Raw genomic sequence first — 14,567 nt, 5'->3', positions numbered from 1 at the left:
CGGCCAATAGAAGCGGAGGGCCGGAGATGAGCGGGACGTAAACATCCCGCCCACCTTCTTCCTTCTGCATAGCTGGCGTGAGCTGCAGGACGCAGGTAGGAGATGTTCCTCGCTCCTGCGCCTTCACACACAGCGATGTGTGCTGCCGCAGGAACGAGGAACAACATCATAACATTGGTCATTCTTAATTCATGGACATGACCGAGGCTACACCGATGATACGATTACGACGCTTTTGCGCTCGTTAATCGTATCAAAAATGCTTTACACACTACGATGTCGCCTGCGACGCCGGATGTGCGTCACTTTTCAATTTGACCCCACCGACATCGCACCTGCGATGTCGTAGTGTGCAAAGTGCCCCTTAGGATAGGTCATCAATATCTAAGTGGTGGGGTTGTGCCAATCAGCTGTTATTGGCGAGGTCTCGGAAGCTGCTAAAACACAACGCCGTCAAAACTACAGTGGTCGCAGCCTGGTACTGCAGATTCACTCTCTACTCAAGAGGGGAGGACCTGCAGGGTCTGGCCGTAGCTACCTATGCTACTACAGAACTGATGGAACTGCTGTGTTCTGGCAGCTTCCAAGACCTTCCAGAATAACAGCAGATCAATAGGGACGCTGGGTGTCACACCCCCATAAATCAGATATTAATAGACAATGCGAAATTTAGGCCGTCAAGAAAAAGATTGTGGCTGAACGCTTTAAGAATTTTTCTTCCATAAAACAAATGCTAATAATATGTTTTGTAAATGAATTTCCCACAGCTTTGAATACCACTGCTGGCAAACAGTTCATTGTTTACAGTCAGAGGCCAAAAATCTGTGCAGATCATGTCCTGCTTACACACGAGTAAGGCTGATTTCATATGTTTGACAATCACAGTTTGAGTCCGCTCCCCGATATCTGGACTTATAGGCATATAGGAGTCTATTGATCTCGGGTCAGGAGACGGAGACCTGTGGCCAGTCCAACCATCATAGTCTTTATTCCGGCCATGAGTGTCAAAAGTGTGAATTTGGCCTGAAGCGTGTAAGGCTAGGGTCATATGACAGTATAAAAAATTGGTCAATATTTCATCCAGAAATGTTGGACAATTTCTTTGTCACTTGTCATCAATGTACAATCCGTTTTTTTTACAGTAGCCATTAATCATTTACATGACCATTTACAGTTTCCTATGTTACATAATTGTAATTGTGACGCCCTGGACACCCAGGGGTCACAGGTCACTACACACACCACATACACCCCCACCCTAGTAAGGTATCATCAGTCAACCAAAGACCTGATTGCCTCCCTCAGAGTCAGACAGGCACACCAGGTGGGCGGAGTCAGGCAGATAGACACGCCATCCGAGGAGTCTGCTGGCCTGAGGCAGGAAATACAAGCAGATCGAGATTAAGTTTGGAAGTGAGAGGAGTACAGTTCTGCGTGGGGCATGGGTTGGAGCCTAGGACCCCCGATCAGTCAGGCAGGCGGACGGTAGTGGCCGCCTGCAGAAGACCGGGAATATGACCGGTGGAACCGTAAGGGACCGGGACAGGGTAGTGGCCCGCCGGAACCGAACCGGGGAGCCAACTGGATACCGGAGCACCAGGCAGGGTACTCAGACCCCGAACTAGGCTATAAGCCACCACCATAGTCAAATCAACTGATTGCGGTCTCGACCTCAGAGGTTCATTCCCACCTAAGTCCCGATTGAAGGCAACAGCCCAATCCGTCCGGATAGGAGCCACCGCCAAAGGCCAGAGATCCAAAGGGCCAGCGTCTGCGGGCAAACGGGCTCCTACGACACTTATACACCGGGGAGCGGACTACCAGTGCCCAGGCACAGTAGTCAAGATACATACACAGGTGCAGGAGAAAGACGGACATTGCCAACCAGACTGGGAAGTTGCAGCCGGCTGCGGACCTTGTTCATCACCCCGTTTGGTTTACCAGTGAATCTGTGTGGTTTAATCATGAGTACACCGGTGCCCTCAGGCACCGCACTGCGCTGCACCGCAACACTGCGCCCTGCACCCCGGCCCTCGCCAATCGGGCCCCGGGACCAACATCCCCTACCCACGGAGGGGTCAACACCTAGCTGCGCCACTACCCCGCTCCCGGGAGTCCCCGCACCTTCACCGCAGTGGTGGTGTCCACAATCACCACAACCCGTGGGTGGCGTCACGAACAATCATCCCAAAACCAAATTCCCGCATCCCCTGCGCGTAGCGCCAACCTCCCTTGCAGAGCGATGTGATCCCCGGGTCCGTGAGAGGCTCGAGCAACCACCTGTAGAACGCGAGCACAGATCCGAGCGGCTCGGCGGCCGCAGCCGAGGCCGCAGGGCGGTACATAATGTATCCATAAAAATCGGATGCTATATCTGGTTTTTTTTTTCTCTCACCCATAGACTTGAATGAGTGAGTCTCATCCGATTTCCGAGTCAAATCAAAGCATGTTGTGTTTTTTACCACACGCCGATCAGATATGAGAAAGAATACGCTATTCTGCACCTCCTCATTGAATAACATTGGTCCAAGTGCAATACCTTTTTAACGGTTTGCCCTCATCCGGTTTATACGGTGGTGTGAGCGAGTCTTTACAGTGCAGATAGCTTTCTTCTAATGAGCCTCACTCCTGAAGTATAGGTTTTTAGCCTCAGCACGTAAACTGAATATTTCCATCCACTGACAGAAAAGAGAGATCTAAGAGATGGTGACATTTAATAAATTCAGAATACCCTTATTAAAATTAAGCAATCATTTAATTGGGACTAATGTTTGTTTTATGACCATTATTTACAGGACAGTTTAAATTTTTACACCTCTTCCCCTTTTATGTCTTCTTGCTAGATCCGAGAACTCGTACCGGAGTCACAGGCGTATATGGATCTCTTGGCTTTTGAGCGGAAATTAGATCAGACAATTGCCAGGAAGAGAATGGAGATCCAAGATGCCATAAAGAAACCTCTGACTGTAAGATGAGTGATGATAGGGCTACCTATGTATGAGGATAGCAGGGATACATTTCTTTCACAAGTTATGTAAATGGTTTAGGTGCAGTTCAATTTGTAACACAATGTATCTGTTTTACTCAAAGACCTTAATTTTGGGGGGCTGACGGATTAGGAATTTATGCCCATGTATATATGCACAGAATATGCTGTGTGAGATATGTCTTTGTGATGATCTTCCTAGGTGATATTCTTATGTTACTCTTCAAAAATATAAAATCAAGCCGCGCTCACATCAGCGGTATTTTGCCGCAAAACCGGATCCGGCACAAATGCGTTTCACTTCAATACATTTCCTATGGACTCTTGGCAAGATATGGTCACATGCGTTTGTGTATGACGCACGCAACCGCATGTGACCGGATCTTGGTGCGAGGAAATGCATTGAAGTGAAATGCATTTGTGCGGAATCCGGTTTTGCCGCAAAATACCGGTGATGTGAGCGAGGCCTCAATTGTATATTTACTAGTTTTTCTTTGATTTAATTTATGGGCAAGTGGGCAAAAAAAAAAATTTAATAAGTTCATATCTCACCTTATCCAATACCTAATTTTCTAACACCACTTCTTATTCTACAGCAAAAGCGTAAGCTGAGGATATATATTTCCAACACTTTCACTCCGGGCAAACCTGATGGAGAGGAAGCAGAAAAAGTGAGCTCCTGGGAGCTGCGAGTTGAAGGAAAATTGTTGGAAGATGTAAGTATGAGTCATTTTGCTAATGAGGACTTTAGTCATAATATACTCATCTACTCATAGACAGGAACACCATAGGTCGGGTTAAATACTCGCTGACATATACCTTTATTATCTGTAAACTGTCTTGGTTATGGCTCCTGTCGGAGAGAAAATTCTTTATTACATGCTTTTAGAAGTCTAGGTTCCCTTCTGTGGAGCTTCCACATTGTATGATAATGTTCTGGTTTCCTGCAGTAATCACATGAAGGGCTATGAAGCTTAGAGAAAGTGTTATTCTCATCTTCTATCTTCAGGAGCACACTACTCCACTGTCTTCCAGCTTTCTTCTTGCTGGAGGGTGGTGCGCTCCTGAAGATTGACAGTTTAGACTAGTGTGTCGCCCCAGGGATGCTGAGCCTCTTCAGGGATGCCACAGAGCTTATTTGATATGGCAACAGGTAATGTCAGTTTTATTTTATGTGTCGTGACGCCACTCATGGCTTGCGGTCAGGGATGTGGATGACCGCCGCTGCAGGTGTTATGAGCGTCTTTGGCTGATGGAGTCTTCAGCCAGGTGATGTAGCCTCCCGTGAGTGGGGCAGGCCCCAGGGTCTCAGGTGAGTAGGATAGCGGGTCCAGGAATAACACAGGCTGAGTCCGAAAGTCTTTCAACTGCTTTTTACTCACTTTGTTGATATTGTGAGCTGACTCGGGCGATGCTATGATAAACCAGGTAAAAAAACAGGGCTCCTTGGACCAGTCTGAGGGTAACAGGTTAGCTCGCCTTTCTAGCACTTCTGTGTTTGGATAACCCCTGACTTGAAGTACCGTGGTGTCTATCCAGGGAGTCGCAACTGCCTTTTCTCCCCAGTGTTTGGCCCGTTTGCCGGCAGCATGGACCAGGTGAGATAGTTTCAAGCTCTGTCTCCTTATGGGTCCCTGCGTTGCTGCTGAGGCTCGGACTCTGTGTGGTTGGTGAGGTACCTGTAGTTCCCCTCACTGGCAGGTTTAGCAGGTAGTTAAAACTAAAGTCTGCTCCAGGGACCTGTTCCCCGTGTGTGCCTAGTCACCGGCAACCTCGTACTGACTGACTGTCTTACTGACTGACCATGTGACCTTTCTCCCCCGCCAACTGTCACTATACCACGCAGGGTCTGACTAGTGGCCGCGCGCGTATCCCTTAGCAACCGCCGCTCACCACTGCCAGACTGGCTCGCTCCACTCTTTTCCTGACAACCTCTGCACTTTAGCTCCCAGCCCTTCCACTACACCCCTTGACAAGAATTGAAGGCTAGCCCCCTCTGGAGACTACCCAAGGGTCCCAACTAATGGTGTGGGAGAACTGGTTGCTATGTGTCTGTGCGTACACACCTCATTCTGGCCTTTAGGATTACCTGGAAGTACTGTCCCAGCATGGGTGCAGTACTCATTGGTGCCTGACCGGGTCAGGGGCGCCACACTAAGCAGCATAACTGACTCACTGGTCTGAACAGTGCACTGCGCTCTCTGATGCTGCAAGCAGAGGCAGCTTTTCCTCTTCAGCACTGGAGGAGCGCAGTCATCAGCTTCAGGGTAATCCTGCCAGCTTCAGAGAGGTGCTTGCAAGCTCTACAAAAAATAGCTTGTAAGCACATCATCTTTTCCTAGGAAATCGGCCATCACTGATACATTGCAGAGGTGATCAGTAACATGGGCAGCAAGCATCAACACTAGAATTAAAAATCTCTCCATTCTTGACTATAGAGAGGATTTTTTTTAAAAAAACAAATAAACTATATTAGGAAACTACAGAATGAAGTACACATCACAGTACAGCATCTGAAAGAGACAATCATGTACAAAGTATCTCTAGGATAGAACGGTATACAAAGAAGATGATACTAAACATATATGCACTGTAGTGAAGCCAGTGTGGTAAGGGTTAAATCCTAACTCTGCTGTTATCTAGCATAACTGGGAAGGTGAGGGTTAAATCCTTCCTCTGCATGTATTGATAGGAAATGCACCTATAAGTTGTTGTATAGAACCAGGCATGTGTTCACCTGGAGGGAACGTCTAAGGCTAGTTTCACACTTGCGTTGAACGGCATCCATTGCATTGCGTTGTGTGACGGATGCAACGGATGTGTTGCATTTAGTGGCACAACGGATGCAACGGATCGTACAAAACAACGGAATCTTTTTTTTTCTTCTTTTTTCTTCTTTTTACCGGCGGCAGACTATTGTGAACGATCAGCTGATCGCTCACAGCAGCCAGTCGCCGGGTGATCAGCTGATCGCTCACAGCAGCCAGTCGCCGGGTGATCAGCTGATCGCTCACAGCAGCTGGTCGCCGGGTGATCAGCTGATCGCTCACAGCAGCTGGTCGCCGGGTGATCAGCTGATCGCTCACAGCAGCCGGTCGACGGGTGATCAGCTGATCGCTCACAGCAGCTGGTCGCCGGGTGATCAGCTGATCGCTCACAGCAGCTGGTCGCCGGGTGATCAGCTGATCGCTCACAGCAGCCGGTCGACGGGTGATCAGCTGATCGCTCACAGCAGCCGGCCGCCGGGTGATCAACTGATCGTTCGGCCGCCGAGAATGTGTGCGGGGGGTGGGGGCGGAGTGTGGGGTGGGTGGAGCTGAGCGGGAGATAAGCGCTGAGGACGTCAGTGCCGCAAGGACTGCATGGCTGGGGACAGGTGAGTGTGAGTGTGAGTGTGTGTGTGTGTGTACATGCAGACTGCGGGAGGGGGCGGAGCCGAGCGGGGAAGTGTCTGGCCCCCTGCACATGTAGCCAGGGTAAATATCGGGTAACTAAGCAAAGCACTTTGCTTGGTTACCCGATATTTACCTTGGTTACCAGCGTACATTGCTTAGCGCTGGCTCCTTGCACCCGTAGCCAGGGTAAATATCGGGTAACTAGACAAAGCGCATTGCTTAGTAACCCGATGTGTATCCTGGTTACGTGTGCAGGGAGCCAGAGAGAGCATGTGCAGTGAAATCCTACGGATTGCGCTACTCAAAAAACGTCACATGCTGCGTTCCTTCCGCCCGGCGGAAGCAATGCAGCGTCGCCCAGCAGAAGCAACGCAGGTCCATCACTCGCAATTCGTCGTCCATACAAGTCTATGGGAGGGAAGCAGTGGAATATGTTAACGGATTCTGCTGTTTTCCAAAACGATGGATTGCAACTGAAGGAAAACAACGCAAGTGTGAAAGTACCCTTAGAGAGGTAGAGTTCTTTTTGGGAGAAGGCTGCAGGTGGCAGCCAGGACAGAGCCTGTCTAAATAGAGCCTCAGAGACAGTGAGTCTCTGAGGGAGCTGCAGGTGGAGACTGAGGCAGAGCGTCTGTCTGAATGAAGTCTCAGGGAGAGTGAGTCTCTGAGAGGTAGCTGCATGTGGAGGCTTAGACAAAGTCTGTCTGAGTGGAGTCTGCAAGAGTCGGTTTGGGAGCTGGAGCAGTCTGCTGCTGACCAAAGGAAAAAAGCCCGTTTGATGGACAGTCGATCCTGAGCTTGAGAGATCTTTGAGCTAGGAGTGGAGCGTGAACTACATTTGTGAGAGAACTTACACTGGTGATCCTGAAATGAGAGCTAGACATTCATCTGCTGGACACTTATCTGCTGGACATTTATCTGTATGGATGAGCCTACATATACCTGTATGTGGACGGTTTATTTTTGTTCCTTGATGCTGAAAAAAGGCTGTGTTAGTTTGCCATTTTTGCCAGAAGTTTATGCAGTTTCAAAAAACTTCCGTTTGACCATGAAGCCATGTGCTTTTATGAATGCTACCAGCTGCGTAAAGCGAGGGAATCCCTACGACACATATAATATGCAGTATACAGACATTTTATACATCAGTGCAGACATTAAGCAGATCTGACGACAAACAAATCCAACAATAAATTAAGGGGGAAAAAATGAACTGCTTCTTCTGTGTGTCTGTCTGATTCCACCAAGAAATGGACTTGAGGTGATACAAGGACAATCTGAAGGAGAGGCAAACTAAGCAGTCAGGGGGTCTCAAGTCATCTACCCCAGATTTTAGTATACTTTTCATGACTGCCTATGTATATATAAATACTTTTCTTAAAACCAAAGGAAAAATTTACAGTTGATTTTTTTAGAGAAATGGTGGGTATTGTAGAAGACAACAAATACCTAACCACACACTTCCAAGCAATAAACAAGAACTCCTTTAGAAACAGCCTGTCTGGTGTCAACAGACACTGTTCAGGCTCAATAAACAAAAGGCAGGTCCCGGAATAATCTTTGACCGGTATTTCCATACTGTTATGTAGAAATATAACCACCTGGGCCCAGTACCCTCACTGGACAAGTCAACAAGATGTGAAAAAATGTCCACGACCTGACCCTTACGACACTTGGGGCACACATTTGGGAGCTGGGGTTGAACCATACACATTCTGGCTGGAGTATGGTATGTAATATGTAGACTTGTGTGGTTCTCTCAGAATACATAGACTGCTGAGACCCACACCCCGCAAACAAGACCCTCCCCATGTCCGATTAACCACTCCGAGACCAAATTAACCAAAATACAAACTTTATTAGGAGAGCTTTATCAAAATTAAACAACTCTCATCTTTTATTGTGGATGGAGGTCGGTCACAGCACAATTAACCATTATTAATCAATACTTTCAAACGAAACTTTGTGCCAGGCCGGACTTCCGGCGCACTTTAGCTTTCGTAACCGAACAACTGTTTGGCTCAAAACCGCTGTGACTTGAAAAGATTAACCAAAAGATAGGGAGGGAGGGTAGGACAGCAGCGTCCGGATCTCACAAGGTGAGGAGAGACCGGAACCAGGAAGAGGGGGAATATTTATAGGGGAAAGAGTGGAATCATGGGAACATTCCCATTGGATAACACCCCTGGAAGGGGGAGGAGGGAGAATCGGACATGAGAGGGAACTTAACCCCTTACTACCAGGGCACAGCAGTCAGGGTGCATTCAGTAAAACACTGACATGCCCTATAGGAGAGACCAACTTTGGAGCTCCAAAACAAGCTCCCATTATTCAAAAGATATGGGGCCTATGTTTGACTCCTAAGCCCATCTCGCCCGCTCATGGGATGGACTTTCAGGCAGTAGTAGAGGAAGTAAGACAGCCTTTGCTGCAAGCCATGACTGGAGTGACATGTAATACAACAAGATCACTTGTATCTGGCATTTGATAGTGCAGAAAGCCCAAAAAATAATATCATAAAATAGTATTTTTACATTTGCAGCCCAGCAAGCAGAAAAGGAAGTTCTCTTCATTCTTTAAGAGTCTTGTTATTGAGCTGGACAAAGACCTCTATGGGCCAGATAATCACTTGGTAGAGGTAAGTGAAACAAAGGTTCTTATTGAATGTTCAGTCTATTTAGATATTGTTTGTTGCACAATTTCCAAACGTTTCTGTATGTCACCCTACAGTAAAGCATTTACAATTCATATATTTATATCAAGCACATACATTAAAATATATATATACAGTACAGACCAAAAGTTTGGACACACCTTCTCATTCAAAGAGTTTTCTTTATTTTCATGACTCTAAAAATTGTAGATTCACATTGAAGACATCAAAACTATGAATGAAAACATGTGGACTGAAATACTTAAAAAGTGTGAAACAACTGAAAATATGTCTTATATTCTAGGTTCTTCAAAGTAGCCACCTTTTGCTTTCATTACTACTTTGCACACTCTTGGCATTCTCTTGATGAGCTTCAGGAGGTAGTCACCTGGAAATAGTTTTGCAACAGTCTTGAAGGAGTTCCCAGAAATGCTTAGCGCTTGTTCGCCCTTTTACCTTCACTCTGCGGTCCATCTCACCCCAAACCATCTTGATTGGATTCAGGTCTGGTGACTGTGGAGGCCAGGTCATCTGGCGTAGAATCCCATCACTCTCCTTCTTAGTCAAATATCCCTTACGCAGCCTGGAGGTGTGTTTGGTGTCATTGTCATGTTGAAAAATAAATGATGGTCCAACTAAACGCAAACCGGATGGAATAGCATGCCGCTGCAAGATGCTGTGGTAGCCATGCTGGTTTAGCATGCCTTCAATTCTGAATAAATCCCCAACACTGTCACCAGCAAAGCACCCCCGACACCGTCACACCTCCTCCTCCATGCTTCACGTTGGGAACCAGGCATGTAGAGTCCATACGTTCACCTTTTCTACAAAGACACGGTGGTTGGATCCAAAGATCTCAAATTCTGACTCATCAGACGAAAGCACAGATTTCCACTGGTCTGATGTCCATTCCTTGTGTTCTTTAGCCTAAACAAATCTCTTCTGCTTGTTGCCTTTCCTTAGCAGTGGTTTCCTAGCAGCTATTTTACCATGAAGGCCTGCTGCACAAAGTCTCCTCTTAATAGTTGTTCTAGAGATGAGAAGGTGTGTCCAAACTTTTGGTCTGTACTGTTTACCATAATTTTTTTTAAATAGTAACATATCATATACTAATGTGACCTGTCTGTATGAGGTTGCGATTATAATTTGTAACTGGTGCATTGTAAGTGCTCACACATTGAAGTGTCATACAGCTCTGGTAAGGCCTCACTCCCACTGGCGATTAAAAATGCCGAGTGCAATATGATAAAAAATCGGATTGCACTGGCTGCAATGTTATTTAATGAGGCAGTGAACATCTGCAAGTTTTTAGTCAGCTTTAGTCGGGCTGAGAAGAAAAATTGCAGCATGCTGTGAATGGCCACGTATATATTGAACAAGACTCGCAAATGCCAAAGTCTATGGGTGCCAGAAAGAAAGGACGGTACACAGGTGGTGCCGTCTGATTTTTATTTCTCACACCCATCGGCTTTCATCGGCAAGTCTCATGTGATATACTCCCCTAAGTTCCCAAACAGAACCTTCTTGGCAACTAATAAAAAAATTTTTTACAGAAAGAGATATCCTGATGTTATAATGTCGCAGCCCTCCTTTCGTGTCTTTCATGTGGCACTAAAGAGTGTTTAGCCTGGTTTAACCTAATAAATAATTAGCAAACATTACGTGGGATCCCCCTATTTTTCATAACCAGCAAAGGTAAAACAGACAGCTGCAGACTGATAATATCAGGCTGGGAAGATCCATGGCAATTCGGCCTAAAATACCAGCCCACAGCCACTCTGCATATTAGATGCTTCAATTCTGATGCTTTCCCTCGGCTCTTCCCATGGTGTGGTGGTAATCAAGGTAATGTTTTTTGGGGTTGATATCAGCTGTGTAGTGTCAGCTGGAATCAATACCAGGGTTTAGTAATGGAGATGTGTCTATCAGAAATCCCCATTACTAACCCAGTAAGTCACAATTGAAAAAAACACAACACAAAAATACTTTATTGTCTGCTCGCCAATTTATTAAAAAAACAAAACAAAGCATGCAGGACCGACGTAGTCCAGGGAAGGAAACCAGAAAATATAAAAAGAGAGAAACAAAAACAAAAGACTGTCCCTCATTCACCAATTTATTAGAAAGCAAAGTTCCCAGCTCTGATGTACTCCAGCAGTTCCCATGACGTTCCTCAGTTATGGAGATCAAAGGCTATGAAGCCTTAGAATGAGTCTTCTTAAGCTGTAAGCAGCAGCCACTCCCTCCTCACACTGCACTCTCCTGGGAACTTTGCTTTCTAATAAATTAGTGAATGAGGGACAGTCTCTTGTTTTTATTTCTCTCTTTTTATGTCTTTCAGGTTTCCTTCCCTGGACTACGTAGAATTCCTTGGACAATGTTGGACCTGCATGGGTTGTTTTTTTTTTAAATAAATTGGTGAACCAGGGAAAGTGCTGAAGAGTGTTTTTTTAAAAAATAAAGATTTTCTTTGTGTGTGTGTTTTTCTTTTTCTTTTTTTTTTTACTTAGTGGGTTAGTAATAAGGGCGTCTGATAGATACCTCTCCATAACTAACACCAGGGCTTGATGTTAGATGATACTACACAGCTGACATCAACCCCGACTACCATTACCCCGATCGCCACCAAACCAGGGCAAATCGGGAAGATCCAAGGAGAAGAGCCAAAACTGGCGCATCTTATGTGATGTGCCACTCCTTTGGCAGCTGTGGGCTTGAAAGGCTAAATAATCATGGACCGTCCCAGAAAAAGATGCATTATTATTTTTTATCTACCCCTTACAGTGGCACAGGATGGCCACCACACAGGAGACAGATGGCTTCCAGGTGAAGCGACCCGGAGATGTGAATGTGAAGTGTACTCTGCTTCTTATGCTGGATCATCAGGTAAGAACTGAGAAAAGAAAGAAGGAATAGGTCTGTAAGACTAAGGGGATGTTGTTTAAGCAGCAGGTTTTCTGATGGGGAATTACATACCGAAAATCCACTGCCTATTACAGTAGCAGCACTATGGAGGAGATTTCCAAAAATGTCATCCATAGACAGCAGAGAAAATCCACAGTACATTTTGCTCTCTGCCATGCAAAGGGTATAAAATGAGGAAGCCTATTTTTGCAGTGGATTTTTAGTTCCTTATAATGGCTGATATTAGAGTTTAGATCTTTTGGGTTAAAACAAGTACCAGACACAGGGCAAAATATGGTGTGGTTAGAAGTAGTAAGACTTTTTGTTGAAGCAAATACTGCTCATGTTGTGTTGGTCTTGTTAACCTCATCACTAGTCGTCTATCCTCAAAAGTGCAACACGTAGATTAGACATGGATATGAGTGGGATGTATATATTTATACACTTGTTTTCATCTCTTTTCCTCTATATTAATTTGGCAGCCTCCTCAGTATAAGTTGGACACTCGCTTGGCTCGCCTGCTGGGTGTTCATACTCAGACCCGTGCCAACATCATGCAGGCTCTGTGGCTCTATATTAAGACCAACAAGCTGCAAGACAGTCATGAGAAGGAATACATCAACTGCAATCGCTACTTCAGACAGGTAGGAGAGTCAACAAATGCTGGTCACTGAGAAGTCAAAGACAAGTACTCATATCTTCTAACACTACTACAGAAGCGTACGTTTACAACTACTTATCATTTACAAAACCATGTGCAGATATTCTGCTATAGGACCAACATCCTTAATGGGGTTGTCTCAAGTAGGGAAGTCATCCCCTAGGTGAAAACTTACCGATACCTAGGGGTCCAACCACTGGGACCTTCACCGAACCCAAGAATCAGGGCTCTGTCAATGGAGCGGTGGTTGACAATGCGCACATCTGCTCAATTCATCCTTATGGGAGTGACTAAGACCAGCCAAACACAGGATTCGGATATCTCCGGCAGTCCCATTAAAAATGAATAAAATGGCAGTACACATGTTCGATCAACGATTCATTCATACTGGGCTCTTCAAATCCTCAATTCTTGAGATTAGTGGGGGTCCCAGCATTCTAACTCTCAGCAATCAAGAAGTTATCCCCTCTCCATGAGACAACCCCTTTAACCCCTTCAGCCCCGGGGCACTTTCCGTTTTTGCATTTTTGTTTTTTGCTCCCCTTCTTCCAAGAGCCATAACTTTTTTATTTTTCTGTCAATCTTGCCATATGAGGGCTTGTTTTTTGCGGGACAAGTTGTACTTTTAAATGAAACCATAAGTTTTACCATATGGTGTACTGGAAAACAGCAAAAAAATTCCAAGTGGGGAAAAACTGCAAAAAAAGTTTGATGGCACAATAGTTTTTGGGATGTTTTATTCACTTTATGGTAAAACTGATTTGTGGGTATGATGCCTGAGGTCGGTGCGAGTTTGTAGACACCAAACCTGTATAGGTTTACGTGTATCTATCTAAGGGGTTAAAAAAAATTCAGAAGTTTGTCCAATAAAAGTGGCGTACATTTTGCGCCATTTTCCGAAACCCGTAGCGTTCTCATTTTTTGGGATCTATGGCTCAGTGATGACTTATTTTTTGCGTCTCGAGCTGATGTTTCTAATGGTACCATTTTTGCGCAGATGCTACGTTTTGATCGCCTGTTATTGCATTTTGCGTAAAACTTGTGGCGACCAAAAAACGTAATTTTGGCGTTTGGAATTTTTTTGCCACTACGCCGTTTACCAATCAGATTAATTGATTTTATATTTTGATAGATCAGGCATTTCTGAACGCGGCGATACCAAATATGTGTATATTTATTTATTTTTTAACCCTTTAATTTTCAATGGGGGGAAAGGGGGGTGATTTGAACTTTTAGGTTTTTTTTTTTAGTTTTTTTTATTTTTTAAAACTTTTTTTTTACTTTTTTTTTTTATTTTACTAGTCCCCCTAGGGGGCTATAGCGATCAGCAATCCGATCGCTATTATCTATCTGCTGATCACAGCTATACAGCTGTAAACAGCAGATTCAGTCACTTTTGTTTTCACCCTGCTTCCGGCCGGGTGAAAACGAAAGTAAAACCTCATAGCTGCAGGCATCATCACATGACCCTGTGCTATGATGGCAACCCCCGAAAGTCACGTGATCACTCTCGTGACTTCCGGTGGGGGCGGCGGTAAGTAAAAAAACATGGCCGCGCGCATATACATCTCGCTGCCAGACTTTGGCAGCGAGATGTAAGGGGTTAATGTTCCGGGTCGAATGCGATTCCACTCGGAACATGTTGATAACAGCTGATATGTGCGCCGTTCCCCGCTGCCTGCCCGCGGCTCCATGACGGATATATCCGTCTAATGCCCCCATAGATATTAGATTGAATCAGCTGAATCCACCATCATGGAATGTGTATGGGGCCTCCATCATCTGACATAGAAAATGCAGACTTCTTTTCTTCAGGTGATAAGTTGCTGCCAGAGATGTTTGGCAGCTACTTACTCTGATCTCCTTTAATGGAAACATGTGAACACTTGGCTGAGTTGAACGTTCTTGTGCTTGAGAGATTGGAAGATTGCTGTCAGCCAAACAAGCATTGCGCCAACAGCTATCGTGTGT

General features: G+C 45.4%; 1 protein-coding gene across 1 annotated transcript in view; it reads left to right on the top strand.

The window, feature by feature from the left end:
• The window catches only part of SMARCD2 (SWI/SNF related BAF chromatin remodeling complex subunit D2), an 80,990-nt gene that overhangs the window by 55,274 nt on the left and 11,149 nt on the right, over positions 1 to 14,567 (top strand). Inside the window, exons 4-8 of the mRNA XM_075347743.1 lie at positions 2,844 to 2,966; positions 3,583 to 3,702; positions 8,921 to 9,016; positions 11,816 to 11,917; positions 12,418 to 12,579. Of these exons, the coding sequence (XP_075203858.1) occupies positions 2,844 to 2,966; positions 3,583 to 3,702; positions 8,921 to 9,016; positions 11,816 to 11,917; positions 12,418 to 12,579 (603 nt within the window). The remainder of the gene's footprint in view (positions 1 to 2,843; positions 2,967 to 3,582; positions 3,703 to 8,920; positions 9,017 to 11,815; positions 11,918 to 12,417; positions 12,580 to 14,567) is intronic.

Source organism: Anomaloglossus baeobatrachus, chromosome 5, assembly GCF_048569485.1.
Source record: "Anomaloglossus baeobatrachus isolate aAnoBae1 chromosome 5, aAnoBae1.hap1, whole genome shotgun sequence".
Classification (NCBI taxonomy): domain Eukaryota; kingdom Metazoa; phylum Chordata; class Amphibia; order Anura; family Aromobatidae; genus Anomaloglossus; species Anomaloglossus baeobatrachus.
This window is presented reverse-complemented; position numbering and strand designations above follow the sequence as displayed.